The 23,723-nt window shown below is 38.6% G+C and overlaps 1 protein-coding gene across 2 annotated transcripts in view; it reads left to right on the top strand.

Moving 5' to 3' along the window:
• Positions 1 to 13,195: 13,195 nt before the first annotated feature.
• FARSB (phenylalanyl-tRNA synthetase subunit beta) overlaps positions 13,196 to 23,723 on the top strand; it is a 53,838-nt gene continuing 43,310 nt past the window's right edge. For both annotated transcript variants that reach the window (XM_036420829.2, XM_036420827.2), the window contains exons 1-5: positions 13,196 to 13,337; positions 17,770 to 17,825; positions 20,000 to 20,154; positions 20,596 to 20,665; positions 21,225 to 21,340. In XM_036420829.2, coding sequence (XP_036276722.1) covers positions 13,280 to 13,337; positions 17,770 to 17,825; positions 20,000 to 20,154; positions 20,596 to 20,665; positions 21,225 to 21,340 — 455 coding nt within the window. In that variant the 5' untranslated portion in view covers positions 13,196 to 13,279. The remainder of the gene's footprint in view (positions 13,338 to 17,769; positions 17,826 to 19,999; positions 20,155 to 20,595; positions 20,666 to 21,224; positions 21,341 to 23,723) is intronic.

Genomic DNA, 23,723 nt, shown 5'->3' with positions numbered 1-23,723 from the left:
TGCGTCCTCAATGTCCTGGACATCTTTTACTTATTCACTCATTCGGCAGACACTTAGTACTCACCGCATGCCAGGCACCGTTCTGGACTTGGGGGATACATCCAGAAACCAGTCATTCATCGATTCTGCTGTCAGAGTACAAATTATGGGGGTTAGGGGTGGAATAGGGGGGGGGGGGGGGATGTGTGACAACTATAAGCAAATGACAACACATATCTGCAAAGCGGAAGCCTGCTGTGAATGACTGGGAGCAGGTTCTAGGATAGATTGGAGAGAGCCAGGGAAGTCTCTGAAGAAGTGACCCTGACTTGAACTATAGCTATGAATCTGGTCCAGGCAAAGGGAAGCACAGGTCCTGTGGCTGAAATCCCAAGAAGACCAATAGAGAACAGGAGGAGATTGAGGTGAAATGAGGCGAAAATGGGGTCCAAGGGTCAGATCCTTTACCCGAAGACTTGTCACTGGACGGTTTCAATTATGATGTGTTAAGTAGATGGACGGATTCCAAATAGTGCCCAGTGCTTTTCCACCCGCTATCGTTTTCTTTACAAATGTTAGCTGCCACGCATCCAAAACGGAAACCATCCCCACGTCACAATATTTTGAAATTGTTATTTAGGGAACATTTGAGAGCAATTGTCATCAGTTTGACTCAAACTCTTATATAAAAGTTCTCTGCAGTTTTGGACATTTCTTATCTTGACACCTGCTTTGCATCAAGCATTACCCTTGATGCTGATGACAAGGAAGTGAATTAAGACATGGTCTCTCAGTCTTTGAGAACACTCTTGCATTCATTCCTTAACTACAATATATATGTGGAAAGGTTCTATGAGTTGGCCATGGTGGGTAGAAATGGGTTATAATAGTGAATAACAAAGGCTTCTCTTTTCATGAAACAGAAAATAGCTATATAACCAAATGTGTGATAGTGCCCTGACAGAAACACAGGTCCCAGTGATTGAGAATGATGAGCACCTATATAAAGCAAACTAGAGGCAAGAAGAGTGGAATTAGACTATTGTGGAGTAAGAATAGAGGATGGGGACTTGGTCTACTGTGGTACAAAGGAAACTAGAGATGGATATGGGCACTACATGAGAGATATAAATGGTAAGACTAGTTGATAAATTAGATTCACAGTCTACTGGTAAATAATAAAAGCAAGATTCCCAACTCCTACTCCTAATCACTTGGAGTTCACTGAACTGAATCATGCTTTTGTCACTTCCCCAGAGCCTGAGCTGGTAGAAAAGAACTGTTATCGTCTACCACAGTCCATTGAAGCCAAAGCATGGATCCTAGAGGGCTCAGACAATGCAACAGCCCATCATCGTTTTAATCAACAATTAACTCATTCACTGGTTTGTTGTTCAATACATATTTATTTGTGTACATATTGTCCCAGGTTACTAGAGTTAAAGTGACTATTGGAATTAAAAGGAAAGAGAGCTTTAATTTATCAAGCTATTCAAAACAGCTAATTTGCAGATGTTTCGTAACACGAGCCTTAAAATTATCTTTTCAAATTACACATTTCATAAATAGGGAGCCAAGAGCAGTGAAGTCAGGTGATTTGCCCAAGTTAACCCAGCCAGTTACTGGCAGGAAGTACCGTAAACCTAGGTCTCTTTACAGCTGTACTAAAACAGATAAGGAGAAGCAACTTGGTGTGGGATAATGGTTTCAAACTTTGATTTAAGGGGGAATTTTTTAAAATCTCCAAAGAACTCTAATTTATAAAAGAAATTCAAGTGAAATTTCTCTTGTTGAAAAGGAATGGGGATCCTGGCTCCCACCTTCTCAGTATCCTCTTCCTTACAAGGTGACTGTATTTTTAGCAACATTAAATTGACATCAAACAGGCATAGAACAACTCAGGTTAGAAATCACAGCTTATTTGCCACTTTCCTTCTCTCCCTTCCTCCATCCCTCCCTTCTTTTTTTCCTTCCCATTCTTTTCTCTGTGTGTGGAGGGCAGCCTGACATTTGGAAAAATAATTGAATGGAGTTGCGGATGAAAAACCATATGTGATATATCAACATTACTGAGTTCTTATTACCGCACAGGCACTGTGCTATATGCTCTGCATGCTGTGTCTGATTTAAACCTCACAACTCTCCTGGGTAGGTACTATTAATCTTTTTACTGATAGAGAAAGTAAGAATAAAGGTCAAACTAGTTGTTCACCTACTAGGTAGACGAACCAGTTTCTGTTTTTTAAAAATAGGTTTGTCTTTTTTCAGGGCCTGAGCAAATAACTGCCATACTACGCTGTCTCTCAAACAATGTGACAAGGAAGAAAGGAAATGTTGAAACCGAGGAACAAGTCAAGGACAGCAGGCAGAGGAATGCAGAGGACCAAACTTGTTGCAGTTTGGTTTGGGGTTAGTTACCCATTCAACCAACAAATATATACTAATCACATACTATGTGCTTGGCATTGGGTATATAGGACTAATAAACATACTTAAATTTTCAATGGAGAAATTCAACCAGAATGTATCAAGCACCTCTACTGTGGTGAGTGCTGGGAAGTGCATAGCGATAGAAAACCAATACTGTCTTGCTTGAGAGTCTACTGACAGAGTGTGGTTTCTCTTTCTACTGCTCAACTCTGAGGGATAGAAGGTAACAGTTGAAATTGCCCCATAGATTACAAAAGCCAGCTCTGAGATATAACTAATTTAAAATTACTTCCTTGTTGTATTTTACCATAGCTAATTTCTACCAGCAAAAAAGATAATAATTTTTTATTACATGACATTTTACTGTAACTTACGTTAAAACATTCCTGTCCTTAAGTGGAAAAGGAAATAGTATTCTTTCTAAATTGAGAGTGCATAAAGCGGGCAGTTGAAGACAAAGGTCAGTGTTCTGATTTTCATAAGGGTGCATTCATAATCATAAAGGTGAATATTCTTTCACACACACGCATATATGTGGAACCCAAATGTCATGGTTGCCCTAATTCATTGAGAGTGACCAGCTCTGGTAAAAGTCAGAAGGGCATCACTATGGTAGTTTCAAAGGAATGTCTATCAAGAAGTTCTGTTTTCAAGGCTGTTGTTTAAAAATATATATTTTTATTGGTTTCAGAAAGGAAGGGAGAGGAAGAGAGAGATAGAAACATCAATGTGAGCCCTAACAGTTAGTTTGGCTCAATGGATAGAGCTTCGGCCTATGGACTGAAGGGTCCCAGGTTTGATTCCAGTGAAAGGCATGTATCTTGGTTGTGGGCACATCTCAGTAGGGGGTGTGCAGGAGGCAGCTGATTGATGATTCTCTCTCATTGATGTTTCTAACTCTCTATCCCTCTCCCTTCCTCTCTGTCAAAAATTAATAAAATATGTTTAAAAAAAGAAAAGAAACATCAATGTGAGAGAGAATCATTGATTGGCTGCCTCCTACATGTCTTATACTGGGGATCAACCCCACAACCCGGGAATTTTCCCTGGCTGAGAATCAAACTGTGAACTCATGGTTCATAGGTTGGCACTCAATCACTGAGCCATGCTGGCCAGGTTTCAAAGCTCTTTTGAACCAAATTCAAGAGATTTGCTCTGGCCCCTCTGTTTTCTTACTGTCTTCTTGATGAACTATTTTATCAGTTTGACAGGGCTCAAGTCGGCTTACTCTGGGCAAAGTTGCAGGAGTCTTAGCTGAGATAGCGAGGCTTTATAGCTACCATGATTATTGTCCAAGATTTCCTTTCCCCATATTTTCTTGTTGCTATAGGCACATACAAACTCCCAGACTCTGTACACCATTCCTGCCTTTCTGTCTTTCACATTCTCCTTGAAAGCTCCATTGACATATAAGCTCAACTGTTGCTTTTTCTTTAGCTCATGTAAGTATATGATGTTTTCTCTACAAAATAGGTATTCTTTAAGTTATAACACTATGAGCAATTACACTTAGAAATTATTATGATAATTACTAATATTTATTAAATGTCTTTTTTCTTTCTATGACCTTCACTCCCACTTTTGTTTGCACTTAGCCTGAGAACCTAAGTAAGGTAAGGGAGGAATGAGGAAAAACAGACTGAGAAGGTTTACTGTGGCCAATCTGGGTTGACGGCAGGCTCTTTAAAGAGTCAGTCAGCAACTCAAACACAGTGTCCTTGGAGGTGTGGTAAACAGCTTCCATCACTTCCTTCCAGCTTCCAAGAAAGTCCAATCCAGTGGATGGTCTTGCACTTGGTATTATTCGAAATGTTATGGCTACTTAGTATATGACCTATTGATTCCTCTGGTCTTTTTTTTTTCTTTATACATGCCACTTGCTCAGTTTGGGCTGCTATCATTTCTCCCCTGGATTACTGCAACCTTCTAACTGATCTCCATGCCTGAGTTTTGCCTTCCACAGTGCCACTGCTAATCTCACTTCCACAATGTACTCAATGTGATCTTTCCAAAACCATATCGACCATGTCATTTCTCTGCTTAAAGACTTTTATTTTCTTTCCATTGCTCTTAAAGTCCAAACTCTGTAATTTAGTTTTGGACCCTGCTTACCTTTGAGCATCTACTGATCTTTTGAGTCTCAGCTGTAACCATCCAACTCACACATTCTAAGCCTTAAGCTACCTGAACTTCATTCAGTAGAAGAAAAAGTTTCAGGAAAAGGAGGGAACACCTGGGTTTTAAGAACAACCAGGGAATTAAGCACAGTATTTTTTTTCTTGGGGTCAGTATCATTTTATCTCACTGCAGATGTTTTCTTCATATGGCAAGAAACATGGCCACTAATGGCTCCAGACTGACAACTGACAGCTTCCGTCATCAAATAAAATGGACCTCCAGTTCCCTGTGGCCCCAAATGCAAAATCCACCTTAGGTAAGGTGTGTACCCTTGGACCAATTCACTGACATGAGATATAGGGTCCCCTTGCTTTAATATGGTGACCTTGGGCTGAGAAGGAAAAAAAAAAAAAAAAAAAAAAAAAAAAGCATGTTGGGCAGACGCTCTCAATGTTCCTCAAACAGTTAGAAGAGAGAAATGATGGAGGAGGAGTTAGATCAACATCAGTATTTCTGGCTTGGATAACCCAGTGGATGGTGGTGACATTGAAAAGGTTGGGGTGTGCCAAAACAAGTTTGGCTCAGTGGATAGAGCATCGGTCTGCGGACTGAATGGTCCCAGGTTTGATTCCAGTCAAGGGCATGTACATTGGTTGCGGGCACATCCCCAGTAGGGGATGTGCAGGAGGCAGCTAGTCGATGTTTCTTCCTCATTGATGTTTCTAGCTCTCTATTTCTCTCCCTTCCTCTCTGTAAAAAATCAATAAAATATATATTAAAAAAGAAAAAGAAAAGGTTGGGGTGTGCATGGGGAAGAACAAGTTTAGGGGTAAGGGATAAATTCAGTTTTTGACATGTTGAGTATAAGATGCTAGTCTGTTGAACATTTAGGTGCAAATGTTCAGAAGCTGGTAAGAAATATTCACAGATGAGATATATGAAAGACATTAGCATAGGGGCCATCTATGCTTTGGTAGTAGTGGGAGCTGAGATCTTTTGGGGAGAAAGTCACCAAAGACATAACACTGGAGGGTACCCCACACTGAAGGTAGGGGAAGGGCAGTGCAGGATGTAGAAGAGGCTGTGAGAGGATTAATAGTTATCAAGTCTTCCCAATGTGTCATACCCAAACATGAATTCTTTTTTAAAAATTTTCACAATCATCCTATGGCATACCTATGAGGTAGGTATTATCTTCTTTTTATAAGAAACCGAGGTTTATCAGTATTTGATCATTGGTCCAAAGGTCTCAGTTAGTAAGCAGTAGGTATAGGATTTTAATCTATGACTGACTCACAGATTTCTTAACATTACATTGTGTTACCTTTCACACAGTGACAGAAGATAAATCTAGAGAGCTAAATAGAGTAGTCTGTAGTCAGGAAAACTAAGAAAGAAAAATTTCAAGAATGAGGGAATGGTCAGTAATATAAAATGTCTAACAAGTTTATTAACCAAAGAACTTATATGCATATATGCATAATCCATGGACACAGACAACATTGTGATATAGGCCTGGAGTGGGGTGGGACCTGGTGGAGGGGAGGCAATTAGGAAAAAATGGGGGCCATCTGAACAATAAAGATTTTTAAAACCCAAAAGAAGATTTGCCATGTATTTTTTTAAAAAAATACAATGAAAAACAATCACTGGTTTGACAATTAGAAAGTCAGCACTGAACAACCTGATTCTTGGTGAGTCTAGCAGACTTTCTTGGTTCCAGATAGATCTATCAATAGAAATCCAAGAAGATAAATGGGCTTTGGTTACCTTCCTGGAGAGAGCCTGCCAACTTTTGCTAAGCTTAATACCAGAGAGAATTTATAGTCTTAGATCACATGGGTTGTTACCTTGAGTATAAATCCAGTAGTCAAAGGACACTTTGCAGGTTCCAAGTTGTTTCCACCTACCTTACCCTCATAGCCATTGATAAGGTCTTTATTTTATAAAGGAAAAACTAGGGCTAGATGTGGACAATATTCATTTTGGAAAGGAAAACACTATACAGAACATCAGCATACCATGTTAAACTATCTCCTGCTCCAGTGGGAAATGTCATCAGACACAGAAGTGCATCTTTAAGATCTGAAATATGTGGGAAGGATTTCAGACTTGACAATGTCTCTTTCACAAGCTTAGAGGAAAGTGGCACAAGCATTCCAGAACCGTTCTCCATGTTACATGTTTAACAGGCAAAACTGATCATAATTGCACAGATCTGTGTGGGCTCTGATCGCATGTGGATGAAAGGGTTGAATTGTTTTCCAATCTCTGATTAGGCAAAGAGAACCATACATGACTGGGGTTTTTCTCAGAGCCACTATTAATGCTTTGGTTTATAACATACCAGCTGCTTTATTTTTGCTCCCACTCACATACATTAAAAAAGTTAATCATTATAAGTATATTGTCCAGTATCACTTCACACAATAAGTTGTGGGCTTTTTTTTTTTTTTTAATTCACTAAAACGTCATTCTCAATTATCATTTTAAATATTTGCACAGTATTCTATTATATGGAGGAACCAGGCTTTATTTAATCAAGTCCCATTTTGTTGAACATGTAGGTTATTTCCAGACAGAAAAATACTTGCCTATTTCCTTAGAATAATTCCAAGAATAGAATTTCAGGATGAAAGAGAATATATATTTTCAAAATTTAAAAAAAATTTCAATTATAGTTGACATTCAATATTATATTAGATTCATGTATACAGCATAGTGATTAGACATTTATATAACTTGTGAAGTGATCCCTTGATAAGTGTTATACCCATCTGGCACCATACATAGTTATTACAATACTAGAGGCCTAGAGCACAAATTCGTGTACTGGTGGGGTATGGCCAGCCTCACCCCTGATCTGGATGGGGAGGAGCGATCGAGGGTGGGGCTACATGGGGGAGGGGCCATGGGCAGTTGGTTGGCTGGCCCAGCCCCCTAATCAAACTCCTGGTCCAGAGGTCAATTTGCATATTAGCCTTTTATTATATAGGATAATTGACTATATTCCCTATGCCAAACTTTACATTCCCATGACTATTTTCTAACCACCAATTTGTACTTCTTAATCTCTTTCACCTTTTTCACCTCGCCCTCCAATCATCTGGCAAACCATCAGTTTGTTCAAAGGGATTTGACTCATATTGCCAAACTGCTATTTATAACCATGAAAGGTGTGTCTAAGAGTGCCAGCTTCCTAAACTTTGCCAACACAAGGTGATATCATTTATTTCTTTAATCTCTGCCGGTCTCTATGGAGAAAATAACCCTCCTTTCATTGTTGTTTTAATTTACATTTCTCCTCCACTCTTCACTTTTTATTTTCTGATTATTTAATGAATTATTTCCTTTGTCCATTTTTTTCTATTAAAGTATCTATTTAAAAAAGGAAAATATAATATACCAAATATTCCTACCATTAAATGAAAACTTCAGCTATTTATCGAGGATCTGCTCTGTTTGAGGCTCTAGGCATATACTTTTGAGAACAAAACACAAAAATCTCTGCTTTATGGAACTTAGATTTTAGCAGGAAAAGGCATTTGTATCTATAACCATAATAAGTATATCCACGGATAGGTCTTTCTGAAAATTCTTATAGGAGCTGAGGGGGCTAGCCCTGCATGAATCTAGGGGCAAGGACATTCTAGTAGAGAGAACTGCTGGTTCAAAGGCTCTAAGGTGGTGCCACTACCTGGCACGTTCAAAACTTGCATACGCCCCTGCTGTGTATGTCAGTTGGTTAGAGCATCATCCTGATACGCCAAGGTTACGCGTTTAATCCTCCAGCCCGGGAACATACAAGGAGTAACCAACAAATGCATGAATGGTGGAACAACAAATCAATGTTTCTCTTTCTCTTCCCTTTTCTCTCTAAAATCAATCAATAATTTTTTTAAAAAGCAACCATAACCTATACTTGGGAGCATAATGAAATAAAACCATTTTTGAACCTTCAAAAGAAAAACCATAACTTAAAATGCAGAATTTCTAAAGGAAATTATTTATAGATTAGAGTCTAAACCAGGTGTCAGCAACCTATGGCTCCAGGGCCGCATGCAGCTCTTTTGAAGCTTTACTGCGGTTCCGAGAACTGGCAAGCCTGTGTGAAAATGAAGGTAACGTCTTACAGCCCTGATGTGCAGACACTGTGCACTGAGCTTCAGGAGCAAAAATCCCATTAACCAGGTAAATTAAATATTTTAATTAGCTATTAATTTGCAAAAATATATTTTACATTGTTAAGTGGAAAAGTCCTTTTTTTCTTCAGATTGACAGCTAACTGCATGAACCGGTATATAGCATTAAGGCAAGAAACAATATATGCAGTGTTATATTTGTTTTAAATGTCGCAATGGTTTTGCGGCTCCCAGGTTTTTTTTTTCCTTTGGAAACGGGTCCAAGTGGCTCTTTATGTTTTAAAGGTTGCAGATCCCTGGTCTAAACCATTAGATTAAAACTTTGAAAAAAAAAGTTCTTTATGAAAAAATAACTTAAAAAATCAAATATTAAGTATTCCTATCTTGTTTCTACCATATATAGGCTACCAAGCGTTTGTCTCCCTCACCCCCCAAAAGAGTGCCACATTCATCTCTTGTTTCTCTCTTCCATCTTTACTTTCTTACTACACAAACATGGAGGTATACCAGGATAAACAGAACATTATTGATATTTCTGAAACTGTTTGGTATACCAACCTCCCCAGGCTGTGTCCTTTCCATCCCACTCAAAACTAAGTAGTCTCAGGTGAAACCGGTTTGGCTCAGTGCATAGAGCGTTGGCCTGCGGACTGAAAAATCCCAGGTTCGATTCCGGTCAAGGGCATGTACCTTGGTTGTGGGCACATCCCCAGTAGGGGGTGTGCAAGAGGCAGCTGATCGATGATTCTCTCTCATCGATGTTTCTAACTCTCTATCCCTCTCTCTTACTCTCTGAAAAAAAAAAAATCAATAAAAAATATATTTAAAAACAAAACAAAAAAAATTAACTAGTCTCAGATTTTATGTTTATCAGCCACCCCCCCTTTTTTTTGAAGAGAGAGGAGAGGAAAGAAGGAAAGAAAGAGAGAGAGAGATTTTTTTTTTTTCACTTAAAAAAAGGTATTCGTTGGTTGCTTCCTGCATGTGTCCTGACTGGAGATCAAACCCACAACCTACCACAATCTTGGCTTATTGGGATGACACACTAACCAACTGAGCTACCCAGCCCTGGCTTATTCTCTTCCTTTTAGTTGTGAACTCTATTTATAGATCCCAAAACAATATCCTCTTTAAATTCTTTATTAATTAACTAGGAGCCCGGTGCATGAAATTCATGCATGGGTGGCAGGAGGGTGGGCCCCTCAGCATGACCTGCTCCCTTTCCAATCTGGGAGCCCTTAGGGAAGCCCTCTCCAACCCAGGAGTTTCTGTCTGTCTTTGCAATCATATGAGTGAATTGTCTGAGACTCCAGCCCCGTCTGGTTTGGTGTTCATAGAATAATAGAGGTCTTTTTTATTTTTTATTTTTTATTTGCCCCATTGGTGGAGATTTCCTAGAAGTTGCATGATATCTTCCTTTTAATTTTTCCTTGACACTCTGACTTTACTTATGCCTCTCATCTTTGCTTTCTCTTCATCCCCCACCCACAACAGTAACTTGCTCCAGGCTCACTTTTGCTCTAGTGTCTAGGAGATCTCGAAACACATCTGCTACCAGAACTATGATTCCCAGCATTCCTGGTGCTCCCCAAGCTCTTGGTTTCTGCTTCTGATCCAGGGGCTGCAGAAACCAAAAGGACTGAGAACTTCACCCGCCCCCAGGATCCCAGCTACTCGGCGCCTGTGCATATGTGCGTGCTGCCCACAGGCCCACCATCTTTGTCAGGTTAATTTGCATACCCACTCCTGATTGGCTGTGGGCATTACAGAGGGATGATCAATCTACATATTTGTCTATTATTAGTATAGGTAGATTATAATAGTTTTAGAGAGATGAGGGGTTGAGGTGGGGAAGAGATATTTCTTGTCCCATTTATTTATGTATTCATTGGTTATTTTTCGTATGTGCCCTGACTGGGGATCAAACCTGCAACGTAGGCATCTCTGGACAATGCTCTAACCAACTGAGTTACCCAGCCAGGGGTATTTCTTTATAATTTTAATTTGCACCTCTACTTTCTAATGCAGGGAGAATTTTTTTTTTTGTGTGTTTATTAGCTAGCCTATCTTTCATTTCCAGGAAATGCTGCCATATCATTCTTGCTCTCAGGCTGGCCCTAAAATTAGATGAGAGAAGCACCTACCCACATTTTGCAATAGTCTATCTCAACATTTTCCAAGTATCTGTCCTATCAGTCAGCCAGTTCTCTTTGTGATGAGCACTGGTGGCCTAGTTTTTCCTTTTTCATTAGTACAGCTAGTCATAGAGAAGGCTCAGAGCACCTGTGTGTGTTCAAGGATGAAAAGCAGAAAGGATGAGATGGGGCATGTGGGAGATTAGAACAGGATGCCTCTGGGTAGTCTAAGAATAGCAGGAAACTGACTAGGAGAACAGATAACAATGACAGCTGCCCACTTTCTAGGAGCTATGACACAAGAACTATATTAGACATTTATGAATATTATTTCTAATCCTTACAATAATTCTTTAATGCGTGTATTATTATCCCAAAACTAAAGAGAAGGAAACAGAGTTTCAGCAGTTACAGTACACTTGGAGTGCTCAGAGGAGAGCAGGTCTGCATGCAATAATTTCGAAAGTTCTTAATTAATTGAGCACTGAGTAACAATTTGAGGACATAGCGTGTTATTTAGCATTGGAAATGTACATGTCATTAATGAGGACTCTGCCACTCTGTTATTCTGGGCACTGGGAAGAACCAGCCTGCAGCTATGGAGGGGAGCTACTGATATAGTGGAAAACTACTTGACTGGCCATCAGGGAGGCCTAAATCCAATCCAACTGCTGCTGCTGCCTTGAAGGCCAATTCACTGTAAGGTAGAGAAATAAAGAGCAAGTCCTCGCTCCCTTTCTCCCCCCAACCCCAACCCTCCATGAACTGCCTCAGCTCTGCCTGGAGAGTTGGGTGATTCAGTCTGTGTTCATCATGTGCCACAGGTTCATCATCTGTGAAATGGGGATAACGGTGATTGATATAAAATTTTTGGACTGGAACCCAGATTCTTTGTTTGCCGAAGTCGAAGAATGAATCCACGGACAGAAGGTGGTATACCGAAGCTGGAAATTTATTGAAGAACAAATACAGACTCCCACGTGGGGAAAGGGAAAGATTCTCACAGCACAGACTACCACCTGAGGAGGGGGAAAAGAGTCCCATCAACTTCCTGTTTCCACAGTTTATAAAGGCTGCAGTTCCTGTGCCCAGGTATCCCCTCTGTTTGGTCAATATTCCCTTTCCATTGGTTACCATAGTAACTCCGGAGGCCCTCCTTCCTCATTGTCCTCCTATTCCCTCTGGGCTTTTCCCCCTCTTTCTTTATTTTGTAAATACTGACCTATTTTTGGCTACTTCAAGTTCCTTTGTCTTATGGAAATATAACTATGCCTGACTTCCTTGTGCTATGGAAATGTACCTTCTCTCAGTCAGTAGCCCTGTGTTTTTCCATGGACCCCAATTCTAAAAATTCCCTAAGCCTGCCTAAATTCCCCTAAAATTCATGTTCCAATGGTAGTACCTACCCCAGTGTCTAAGTTCCCCATGGTTGCTTGTAACAAATTACCACAAAATTACCAAGAAATATATTCTCATAGTTCTGCAGACCAGAAGTTCAAATTCAGTTTCACTGGGTCAAAATCACTGTCTAGACTCTGCAGACCGGCTGCAGAGGGCTGGGGGAGAATCTCCCTTGCCTTTTCGGTTCCTGGTGCCTCCCGGCATTACTTGCCTTGCGGCTGCATCAGCCCAAACTCTGCCTTCTGGTTACATGGTCTGCCTCTCTTCTGTTTGTCAGATTGTCCACAGCTCCCTTCTTATAAGGACTTATATGGTTTTATTTAGGACCGTTTCCAATCATCCAGGACACTCACCATTTTGAAATCCTTAACCTGCAAAAAAACTCTTTCCCACTTAAGGCAACCTTTGCAGGTTCTAGGGTTTGGGGGTAATATCTTTGGGGCGGGGTGTGCTTATTCGGCCTATTCCACTTAGAGTGGTTATGAGGAAATCTGCTGAGGCCGGTAGAGGACTGAGCATAGCATTGGCCAGGAGGCATCACTGAGTAATATAGCCTCCGCTATAAGGCTGCTGTAAGGTTGAAACAAAGCACAGAGGTAGTACTTAGAGGTTTACGAGGGAGACTATATAATAATGAAATAAAGGCTAAATAAGGGCTGCGGATAGATTCTCCCGCTGCTTCAGACTCCGCCCAGTCGCGTTCCCCCCACCTCCTGCCCGGATTCCCCGCCCCCTGCTATGCATCCACGCCTCTTGCACCGCCCATCCAGTTTGCAGAGCATTAGGGGCGTGAGGGCTTTTGCAGTCTGTCTAGTATATTGCCCACCGAATCGTAGCCCATTTATCCAATTATGCCTTCTTCACAAGCCTGTAGGTTATTCATACAAAGATTATCGTTTGAATGAGCTTAGTAGTGGCAGTTTATTTGATTTAAGGTGAAAAAGAAAAGCAGAAGCGGTTATAAGAAGACAGGCAACATTTAAGACAGCCCGAACGGGAGGGGCTGGGTTCCGCGCACCTGGGGCCCTGAGGCCTGGCCCGCTCGCTGCGCAGGCGCAGTGGAGCCTACTCACCATGCCGACTGTCAGCGTAAAGCGCGATTTGCTCTTCCAAGCCCTCGGCCGGACCTACAGTGAGTGCCGTCCCACAGCTTGTGCCTCCCTGGGAGGCCGGGACCCTTCTCCTAAAGGGCTTCGTGGCGATGTTCGTGCCGTTTGACACATTTTGGCATCCGGCGGTGGCGGGTGGGTGGTGCTGACGGCCGGAGTGGCGGCGCGGACTGATGTAACCTCAGAAGCCTTTGCCTCGCCCACACGTGTCGGGCTCGCCGTGCCATTCATTCAGCGTCCTCGGCTGGAGCCGGGGGGCGCACAGGAATGAAGCCCGGGGTGCATCCCGAGTGTAGCTAGCTTAGTGCACTAAGAAGGGGAACACGGGGACGTCAATGAGGGGAAGTTGAAGTTTGAGCAGGAGGGCTGGCGGCATCTGTTTTTGTTGTTGTTAGTATTTGCTGAGTGCGTGGTTGTGTGCTAGGCACTCTTCTAAGCGCTTTGAGACTACAGTGGTGCAGGTGACCCAAAAGGCCCACTCACACTTTTTATTTATTTATTTTCTTTAAATATATATATTTTTTGAGTTTTTGCAGAGAGGAAGGTAGAGGACAGCGAAACCTCCTGCACACCCCCCACTGGCGATGTGGCCTTGACCGGAATCGAACCCGGGACCCTTCAGTTTGCAGGCTGACGCTCTAGCCACTGAGCCAAACCGGCCAGGGCCCACTCACACTTTCTGTTGATGGAGGCAAATAATAATTAAGTAGAACATAAGTAAAATGGACTTCGGAGAATAGTAAATGCTAGCAAGGAAACAAACAAAAAAAGATAGTGTGCACAGAATTACATTAGACAGGGTGGCATCGTTTGAGCTGAGGCCTGAACGATTAGGAGTCCATACTATTCTTAGTCTTCATGCTGTCCTTCATCTCTTTTCAGTTCTAAAGATAATACCATTTTTTTAAAAGGGGGAAATATTAAGTACAGTTATCAGCCACTGTAGATATAGCAGTTGAAATTACATCTGTCCGCCCCATTATTATCAGCTCGTATAAAGGTTGTATGTAGCAATTTGATTTGTGTTATCTTTAGTTTTAGAGCTCAATATGGTAACATAGCCCTAGTGGGTTTAACAGGTACTCCTTCCTAGAATAATATATTACTGTGAAAATAAAGTTAACAAAAATATTTTTATTGCGTTTTTAATAGAGAGTATAGAAAGAGAGCGAGAGAAACATCCATGTGAGAAACATCACTAGTTTGCCTTCCGTATACACCTCACCTGGGATCGAACCTGCAGCCTGGGAATTGCCCTGTCTAGGAATCAAACAGCAACCTTTCTGTGCACAGTTCAATGCTTCAACCCACTGAGATACACAGGCCAGGGCAAAATAAAGTTAGCTTTTAAAAACGGTTTTAAAGGTGCACTTTTAGGTACTATGTGATCTTGAAGTATTATTCTCCCTAAAGTTCTGCCGTAAGTCCCTAAAAATAGAGGTAATACTCCTGTCCTCTGTACTTGGCTCCAACTCCCTATACTTTTTATTTTCTAATACACTTATTTATATTTCTTACCCATCCTTTTATTCACACTAATGGTATATGTTATACTAGATTTAGATAAGGTGGTATGTGGGCAAATATTTGTTCATGACATTGATCACTTCTCACCAGGTATTCATCTCTGGAAGAGAAATAATCCAGGTTACAAACAGTGGTGAGATTATTTATTGTTATATGATGTTTTAATATATTCTCTAGCTGCCCTCTCCCCTTTGTTTCATATTGAGAGAAGTTGGGTAAGCTTGATTTTCAACAAATATGTGTCAGCCACTGAATCTTCAAAATTTCTATCAGAAAGATGTTACTGAGATGTACTTCAGACAAGACAGAAATAATAGTCTTTCATCATTAGTTTATATTGTGTGTGTTTGTCCTTGTAATTTTTTAATTGTTAATTTGGTTGAGATTAAAATCAGAAAAGCAGCTCTGGCTAGTGTGGCTCAGTTGGTTGGGATCCCTAATTGATGTTTTGCTCTCATATCAATGTTTTTCTATGTCTCCTTTCCCCTTTCTCTAAAAATCAATAAGAAATCCTTAAAAAAGTAAAAAAGGAAAAGCATGTGTGGCAAGCACCTGGTTTTCAAATAATGTGAATTCGTTTTATTTCTTACCTTTTTTTTTTTTTAAGATAATGTTTTCAGATGATATGTTATTCACTCTTCTGTTCCCATGCCCTTTTTTTTTTAGTCCCTTCAAGGGTTGCTTTTTGTCTGTCCTAAATCCCACTGTTTCTTATTGCCTTTTTAAAATATATATATATTTTGTTGATTTTTTACAGAGAGGAAGGGAGAGGGATAGAAAGTCAGAAACATCGATGAGAGAGAAATATCGATCAGCCGCCTCTTGCACACCCCCTACTGGGGATGTGCCCGCAACCAAGGTACATGGCCTTCGCCGGAATCGAACCCGGGACCCGTGAGTCCCCAGGCCAACGTTCTATCCACTGAGCCAAACCGGTTTCGGCTTATTGCCTTTCTTTTTACCCCCTCTTTGCTTGTCAAGGACATGTCTAAAGCTGCTTTTCTTGCTCTCATTTGGGCCCTCTGGGGCAGTTTTATCTCCTTAGTCTACCTTTTTCTATTACCTTTTTGCTCACATGTTTTCCTCTTACTATTCACTTTCTTGTTAATGGCTTTCTTTTTTTTAAAATATATTTTATTGATTTTGTGCAGAGAGGAAGGGAGAGAGATACTGAGGTAGAAACATCGATGAGAGAGAGTCATCGATCAGCTGCCTTTTGCACACCCCCTACTGGGGATATGCCCGCAACCAAGGTACATGCCCTTGACCGGATTCGAACCCAGGACCCTTCAGTCCCCAAGCCGACCAGTTTTGGCTAATGGATTTCTTGTCACTGTTCTTCAGTTCTGGTTCTGTTCTGCTTTGTTGTAATAGCTGGCAATACTGTCAGAGCTACCTGTGTACATCATACAAACCTCTAAGATGTATTTACTTAGGTGTGTCATTTTCTTACAGGGAATTATTAATCACGATTTTCTTGCTGTTTTTTTTCTTGCTTCTAAGCTTGTGAAATACAGCTGGAAGTATTACAGACATACTTTGATTTATTGCAGTTCACAGGTGTTTTGTTTTGTGTGTGTGTGTTTTTTTTTAGTTTTTTTTTTTAACAAATTGCTGCTTTAATCAAGTCCTCCCGGTCTCACCTGTACTATTGTAGTAGCATCCCTGGCCCAATCCCCCGGCCACCCTTCCACCATTCTTTAAAATGCAGATCTAAAGAAGGATGTTTTTGCTCAGCTTAAAATCCTGCAGTGTAACTCCCCATTGTCAGCAGGCAGGACTGAAAGCATGTCCCTGGGGGTGTTATGACATGACTTCTGTCTACTAGTACTTGTACCATCCTATCTCTTCTTGACATGAACTTTATGCTTCATCTATATTGAACTTCCCAAATTTGACATGCCGTTGTCTCCCTACAATCTCTGCCTAATGAACTCATCCTTTTTTTTTTTGAAGCCTTAGCTGACCCTAAGTGGAGCTGATTACTTCCTATGAGTCATCTCTTTACCTTTCACTTCACTATATTTACACATCTGGTGTTTTTACTAGAGTAGGAGATAGTTAACGTAGGCATTGTGTTGTATTTATCTTCGTAGCCCTGACACTTGGTACAGTGCCTGGTATAAAGTAAGTGCTCAGTAAATGTTTGTTAAATTGATTTATCATTGGGATCTGGAATCTTAAGGCCAGCTTTTCATAGAATATACTGGTAATGATGCTTTGTGTTCACTTTCTGGTAATGAGCAAACCCTAGAAATGCTGTATCAGGTAGCAGAGTAAAGTAGAATATAACTTAAAATAAGGAAGAGAACAATTAGTTGTTGTCCAGTCACCACATTTCAGGGCGCTGTGACAGGCCCATTATTTTCATGAACTTACTTAAATTTTTCCAATATGAATGCTATACATAAATATCTGCAAAAATGCTACTTTATGGATGAGGCATTTTGAGCCACTTTTTGGAGGAGGCATAGGAATTAGAAAGATTATATAAACTCCAGAACTAATAAGTGGGATAGTCAGAATTCAAACTCCGATAGTCCTGGCTCCAAAGCTAACTGTCAGGCTGTCTCAGAGAATTTTGAAGGATAGGATGTATATGACATTTCAATGTATTGGGTCTGTAATTTGGAGCCTTCTTTACATTGATCCCAATTTAATGGGTTTGTTTTCTAAGTAAATGTAAACTTCCCATTTCAGGTAACCTAACTCCATTGTTGATATTAGATGAATCAACTCTTTAATAAAATTTTTGTGTGTTTTTATTTTTAAAATTTTCATTAAAGCATTTTTTGTTGTTAAGTGGTGACATTTGATGACTGATACTTAGTATGCTTGGTGGAAGGCAAGTAATAAAATGCAGTTTATTTATACATAATTCATTTATGCTGATCAGATTAAAGCAATATCTTTTTTTTCCTCCCATAGCTGACGAAGAATTTGATGAACTATGTTTTGAATTTGGTCTGGAACTTGATGAAATCGTATGTATTGAATGTTTATTTTTCTAATACAGTGGTGCCTCACACAACGAACTTAATTCGTTCCAGGAGCAAGTTTGTTATGCGAAAAGTTCCTTATGTGAAACGCGTTTTCCCATAACAATACATGTTAAAAAAAATAATTCGTTCTGTAGCATAAAATATGCTAAGATGACATAAAAAAAGATAAATTTTTTGTTATTATTTTTATTTAGATACATCATGATATAAAAAAAAAAATATTGAGTTTAACTTAAAAGGACGACTGCCGTGATACGTGCGTGATTTAATTCGTAATGAAGAACGATTGCCGCGATACGTGCTTAAGCGCAGTGACTAACGACTGCCTGCAGTGCCTGCGCGGAAGGATGCAATACATCGGCAGCGATCGTGGAAGCTCGGGCGACTTCGTTGTGTGAAACGAAGTTCGTTGTATGAATCATGAAATGAAGTTCGTTGTGTGCAGCGTTCGCTGTGCGAGGCGTTCTTTATGCGAGGCACCACTGTATTCTGTGTTTAAGCCCATTTTTCAGATGTTTACTATTGTTCATTTTTGTTATACTCGTGGGCCCTGGTGATTCCTGTGCTCTCTGTGTTAAGAGGCTAAGCTCTGGTCCTGAGATTGTTGCTTTGCTTAAAATCTTTCTGTGTGCTGTCACCGCATGTTATCTGGCTAGTGTCGTGGAGATGGGTAGACCTTCTCAGGTAACTCTAGAATCAGTGAGCTCCAGCAGTGAGGTGCCGAATTGCAGCTTCACCATGTGGAAAGGGACCTGGGAAGCAGTGGAAATGCTGCTTCAGCCAGAGTTACTGTCTCTTTGGCCTCGGCTCCCCCTCCTTCACTTCCCCCATCCCCAGCCCCATCTTCCTCCATGCTTCCTCAACCAATGTTAATTCATCCCGAGTTCATTACTGTATATAGTCCATGTTGATCTTGTAAAGTGATCTATTTTTGAAGAATGGTTTATAGAAATGATTATGAAGCATTTTCCTAGGTTTTTTTTTTATTATGTAATGATTAAAATATTTTTAAAATAGATTAATTTACAAAATATATCTACTAATATTGATTATGTAGTAAAGTCTTATTTTTTAAGCCTTTTATCTTATTGATCTATTCAGTGTTTTATAACACTATAAAGTTAAGAACTTGTCAGGCTGACAAGAATGTTCATTGTCTTGCCTTATTTTTCCTGTTGTGCCTTTACTAATATTACAGGAAGATTTTTGACATTAATAAGTGCCGGGGGGGTGGGGGGTCTGTCTCCAGCATCGAGAAGTGTTCAGGAATTTGGAGAAGGGGTTGCGGCATAAATTAATAAAGAGAGAGTAGAAATATAAATTTGTAATCCATGGGAGAGCCAGAGGAAATTTAGGTGTAGTAGCTAAATTCTAATCTCCGGACAACTTGCTCTTTATTAACACAAATTGCCCTAAAGCAAAGCAGATATACTTATCAAAAGGTAAAGTTTGGTATACAGTAGGCTTTGTCAGTTTTGGGGAACTGCCTTGGGCTATTCTGCTGCTTGGCCTGCAGGAGGCAATAATGTGTAAATTGAAATGCCCTCAGCGGTCTGGCCACTAGCACTCATTTATGTAAATTCACGTTTGGGGAAATGCCTTCTGCCATCCAGTAAGCAATAGTGTGTATCTTCAGCCCAGCTGAAGCTTCAAGGTTCCATCAATTTTTTGATGAAACTTCTAGCACTTATGACATGCTGGAATTAGCCTCTAGCAAATAAGCATCTGTATGCTTGAGAAGTTGGCTAAGATTTCTGTTTATATTAAGTTGCTATCAGTAATTTAATTAGACCTCAAAATTAGTTTGAGGTTGTGCTATAAGAACTTTGGACTAGATATCAGAAAATTTGAGTAGTAGTTAGAGCTCCCACGATCACTAGCTGTATAACCAGTAACAATTACATAGCGTGTCTGGGTCTCACATATTAATTAGTTTCTTTGGGCTTCATATATTAGTCTCTTTGAGAGAGAGAACATGAATAAAAATGCTAGATGTGTGAGCTCAGTAAAAGTCATCTTTATGTTTGTTGCAGATTATAATAAACCTACTATGTTTTGTTGCAGAAAATAATATATGTAATGTAGTTACTGCTTTATAGTGCTGACAACTACTTTTGCCTAAGAATTTACATTTTATTTTATTGTGCTTGTTTTAGACTTCTGAGAAGGAAATTATAAGTAAGGAACAAGGTAATGAAAAGGCAGAGGGGGCATCTGATGTTATTCTTTACAAAATTGACGTCCCTGCCAATAGATATGATCTCCTATGTCTGGAGGGATTGGTTCGAGGACTTCAAGTCTTTAAAGAAAGGTAAGGGTATATATTCATTAAATACTTTGCCAAATTGGCAATTTTTTCTTTGCCTGTCATTATCAGGAGCTCTGTTTAAGTTTCTAGAAAAAACCTTGTTGGACAGGCACACAACTCTAGGTCTTGCATAGAGGGATGATTGGTGGGTGTGATTCAGGTAGACTGTAGCCATTTAAACTTTGTCTGAATATTGAGTCATAGCCTTTCATTTTGGGAACAACTATTGGGGTATTTTAATAGTGATGTGGTTAATGGTTTTATGGAGAACTTTAAATGTTAGAAAGTTTGTTAGTTTGTGTGTTGTTGTTTTTTATATTCAGTTCAAATTTGATTTGCTGTAACTTCAGCTTGTTGTTCATTTTGCTTACACAGCAGAGAATGTACTTAAGTTATCAAATGTTTTGGTTAATAATGAGCAAGTTTGTTTTAATATTATTTTAGGATAAAGGCTCCAGTATATAAACGGGTAATGCCTAATGGAGAAATCCAGAAATTGATCGTCACAGAAGAGGTAATAAGGATAAGTCTTATTTTCCTTTGAAAACAGTTTCTTTTGTGTACATATCGGTAATGTGGGGTGGAAAAAAGAACAAAGTTGAATCTTTTGCTAAAATGGATGTATATTTAACCTTCTAGTTTTTAAAAACTGTCAGTTTGTATCAAGCAGTGAAAGGGACAAAGCATCTGTTTTCTATGAATAATTTTGGAAAATAACATCCAAATATTTATTTAAAATACATTTGAGATGTAATTGTTTAAATTGTGGTACAGTGATAAAATTAAAAATTATTTTTTGGTAAAAAATAACAACTAGAGCAAACTACTTAAAAATTAATTTTTTCTCATTTAGTAAATTTTCAGACTTCTTACTGAATGGAAATTCCATGAGGACAGTGACTTTGTCTCTTGGCACCACTATATTTTATTACTTGTTGGTTAAAGAATGAACATATACTTTTTGAATGAAAATGTGTGATAATGTCAAAAGTGCCACTAACTTTCTATTACAAAATATTATTACAAAGAAAAGCCTTCATATTTATCATCTCTAATGACATGATTAATTTCAGACAGCTAAAATACGCCCTTACGCTGTAGCAGCAGTTCTCCGAAATATAAAGTTTACTAAAGATCGCTATGACAGCTTCATTGAACTTCAAGAGAAGTTGCATCAGAACATTTGCAGGTTTGTAGTTGCATTTTCCTCTCTCCTAGCCTTCCCTTCTCCTCCAGTCCCTTTATCTTTCCATTCTTCCTCTTTCCCCTTCTCCCTGCCTTTTCAATTTCCCTTCCTTTTTCCTTTCTTCCTCTACAGATTTTTTTCAAAGCATTTCTAAAGTAATAAAATGTGAGAGTAACGAGGTTAAATTTGCTTTACAAGACAACTAATTATTATTGCTTATAAATAGTGTGTGCATGGAAAAATAATATATATTTTGATTACTGTATACAAAATCTAGTCCTAGAGATTTTCTCGGTTTTTGTGTTTTGGTTCAAATCATTAGTGGATTATACTTTTAAATAATAAGCCATGGTAATTTGAAGTATGATTTTCATTTTTAAAGTGGGAAATTTTTGGCTTGAATTCACTTTTTGAGTTTTATTATAAATTGACAGATAAAACTGGAAACTTTTAAATGACCAAATTTTCCTATTGTGCCTTTAACATTACTGTACATCATTTCCCATACTATCCAGTATAGTGATCTTCAAACCTAAATAATTCCTGAACTGCTGCAGGTCAAGGAATGTAATGATGAGAGTTCTTGAAATAATTTCAGTATTTCAAAACTAATGGAAATTACATATTTACTGATGATAGCAAATATTAGGCTTTAGCTAATATGTCAAATTTGTTTGTGTTGGTTCTGAAATATATTAATTTTATCTCATTCTGATCAAAGATATTAATAGTTACAATTAAGATTAGATTGACAAATATTTTATTTTCTATTTTTATTCAAGATATATTAAATATCTTGAATAAATAATATATCTTAATTATGGATAAATATCATATCTATAATAATATTTTGAATAAAAGTAGAAAATAGAATATTTGTGAAATGATAGAAATATGCAAGTGCTTGTCACTTGTTACCCTGAATTAATGGTAAGAATGCCACTTTATTCAGATTAGGTTAGAAATTGAGAATCTAAAAATATACTTATTTTAACTTAAAAATAATGCTCATACTGTATATTGGTTGTGACATAGGTTACAAATCTGAAATGTGGAACAGAGTTGTTAAAGCATTAGTCAATCCTGGCTCTTGAGAACCCAGTTCTAGTAAAATAGGATTGTGTATATTACAACTATTTTGACCAAAAAGTTTAATAGATTTTCAGTGATTAACTGGCAGAAAAAGAGAAGGAAGAGTGTCTGATTTAACCCTTACAGGTTTTAAGCTTTGTTCTATATTTTATCATTTTGAATAAAGTAACACTTCCTGTTTGCTTGTCAACAATTCTGTTCAATTCAACGATATTAATGTTTTAATCACTGGTCTTAGAAGTTGACCAAAATTTAGTTTCTTGCAAATTTTAAAAACTATTTCAGAGTTTATATAGTATGGACTTCAATAAAGTCCTTAATTACTAATGCACTTTAATCCTTGATCACTAATGTATATGTGATTATGCATAAATATGCAAATATAGGCATATATGTATATATATCTAAAACCAGGTTTAAGAAATCTTAAGAACGCCATAAATTCTGTCCAAGTTTCTCTCATTGAGTTGTCTGTTAGAAAGCTTAGAGCCAGCCCTGTCCTTGCGGCTCAGTTGTTAGGTGTTCTGAGAGGTCACTGGTTTGATTCCTGGTCAGGCCACAGGCCCAGGTGTGGGTTCAGTGCCCATTCAGGGTGTATATGGGAGGGAACCAATCTATGTTTCGCTCTCCTCCCTTTTCTTAAAAAAAAAAAATAAGAAAAATCAATCAATAAATCAATAAAAACAAAAAAAAAAAGGAGAAAAGAAAGCTTAGAGCCAAATTTGTGACCCTCCTTGGTAAGATGGTGGGCTTTAGATTCTAATTTGATATTGACATTGTTCTTGGATCTATTTGATATCCTACTTCTATTTTTTTTTAAATTTGTAACTTATTATAAGTTCCTAAAATTACCTTAAATCCTTTGTAGTTAAACTGTAGAACAAATGAAATCAGTAGCTTTTGAACTTTCTCTACACATTAAACTTGAAATGTAAATTATCTTTTAAATTAAATTTTCTCTATTAATATAGAATGTATTAATGTACAATGTATTAACATAGAAAAGTAAAAACTACAGCAATTTGGTGGTTTACTCTAATTTATTAAAACTTTAGGAAATGAGATTCAAAGAAGATAGAGAGAATGTTGATTTGGAAAATATAGTGGGAAATATAGTTTTCTTGGGAAAGCATAGTGACAAGGAATTTACTTCAGCTACTGAAATAATGTTTTGTTAGTAACTTTATAATTTCTCATTATTTTTAATAGTTGTTTGAATTTATTCCTTATATTCCCCTAAAGTTGCCATAAAGCAACAGGCAATTTTAGGAAAGTGTCTAAAAATAATTAAAAA

Source organism: Pipistrellus kuhlii, unplaced genomic scaffold (assembly GCF_014108245.1).
Source record: "Pipistrellus kuhlii isolate mPipKuh1 unplaced genomic scaffold, mPipKuh1.p scaffold_m20_p_7, whole genome shotgun sequence".
NCBI lineage: Eukaryota > Metazoa > Chordata > Mammalia > Chiroptera > Vespertilionidae > Pipistrellus > Pipistrellus kuhlii.
This window is presented reverse-complemented; position numbering and strand designations above follow the sequence as displayed.